The sequence below is a fragment of the Cariama cristata genome, unplaced genomic scaffold, assembly GCF_000690535.1.
Source record: "Cariama cristata isolate BGI_N322 unplaced genomic scaffold, ASM69053v1 scaffold31873, whole genome shotgun sequence".
Taxonomy (NCBI): Eukaryota; Metazoa; Chordata; class Aves; order Cariamiformes; family Cariamidae; genus Cariama; species Cariama cristata.
This window is the reverse complement of record NW_009607128.1, coordinates 1-1,393: the sequence shown is the minus strand read 5'-3', so window position 1 is coordinate 1,393 and position 1,393 is coordinate 1. Positions and strand designations below refer to the sequence as shown.

The window sequence follows — 1,393 nt, the reverse complement described above, 5'->3', positions numbered from 1 at the left end:
GCTGGGTTGGCGCAAGGGTGTGTTCGCAGGCAGAGGGGTGGGTGGGCTGGCCGCGTCCCCCTGCCCCATGGGTCCCTCCACATGGCCTGTCCTGCTCACTCCAGCTGCTGCAGGAAGGCCAGGAGCCCACGGTGCCACTCGTTGGGCTTGTCCAGGTAACAGGCGTGTCCGGCGCCCTGCAGCACCAGCACCCGGTGCTCGGGGAGGTGCTGCAGGTTGTTCAGGCTGGCCTGCCCCAGCTCTGCGTCCTGGTCTCCGTACACGATCAACGTGGGGGTCTGCAAAGGGGGAATGCACTATGAGCCTGCCAACAGCACCCACGCACCCGCTCCTCCTGGCTGGGGACACCCTGGAACCAGGATATGGAGGGGAGACACTTGCCCTTCTCCCCCGCCCACCATGACAAGGGGAAACTGAGACTCAGATTCCTGGGTCTCCCCTCTTTTCCTCCTGCTACCCCACGGTCATGTTCCTTCCCTATCATGTTCCCTTTTTCCAGTGGCAAAGGGGTTTCTGGCCTGTTTGGTCTTTCCCTTGCCCAGCCTCAGTGCCAGGGTTCCCTCCTCACCATCCCCTCCCAGTTTCCCAACCTCCCTTGATCTCCCTCCAGGCCATACTTTGATCTGGGCATACTGCTCCGCTGTGAATTTCTCGGTGCAGATGGGCGCCACAGGCACATACGCCTTGAGCAGGTGGTTGTGCTGGAAGAGGAAGGGCAGGGAGTACATGCCGCTGAGCGATGGGCTGATCACCACAGCTGGACCCAGGCACAGAGCCTCCGAAACTGCTTTCAGGAAAGCCCCCGGCGCTGGCTGGCCCACGGGCGCTGGGGCCACGGCATCCTTCGAGCGCCCCAGCCCTGAGCCGTGGGAGACAGAAGTTGCCCTGTCACACTCTCCACCGCCTCACGACCAGGAGAAGCTGGCACAGCAGGATGCTGGGGTTGCCATCCCGGCACCATGAACCTGAGCAGCTGTTTGGGCCCCCCCGGCCCCCATGTCACTCCATGGCTGTGCTCACCACCATGCCTTACCCGGCAGGTCGATAGCCACAGCTCGGTAGCCGTTTTCCGCCAGGTGGCAAGCGTCCGCAGCTGAAGCCAGGTGTCAGAGGAGAAACGAATGCCATGCAGCAGCAGCACCGTCAGCTTTGGCGTCTGCTGGGCTGGCTCAGCTTGGCGGTAGAAGAGGGTTTGGCCTTTTTTTTTCTCTCGGTGAGCTGCGGGGCAGCCATGCCCGAGGCCTCCAGAGAGCTGTTGGGAGGGGGGTCGAGAGGTGGAAACGGGCACAGTGTGCGCAGCGGCCCACTGCGGCCTAGCGGAAAGGTCGGCCCCGGTGGGATGCCGGTGTCCCGGCGTTGAGGCCTGGCAGTGGCGGGAAGGCAGATGGGCTCT

At 63.7% G+C, this 1,393-nt stretch overlaps 1 protein-coding gene across 1 annotated transcript; it reads right to left on the bottom strand.

The window, feature by feature from the left end:
* Positions 1 to 95: 95 nt before the first annotated feature.
* On the bottom strand, positions 96 to 1,233 carry LOC104158858 (alpha/beta hydrolase domain-containing protein 14B-like). Its single transcript, XM_009696616.1, is given in 5 exon segments — positions 96 to 278; positions 618 to 859; positions 1,034 to 1,075; positions 1,078 to 1,203; positions 1,206 to 1,233. Coding segments are annotated over 5 exon segments (621 nt in total).
* Positions 1,234 to 1,393: the final 160 nt, after the last annotated feature.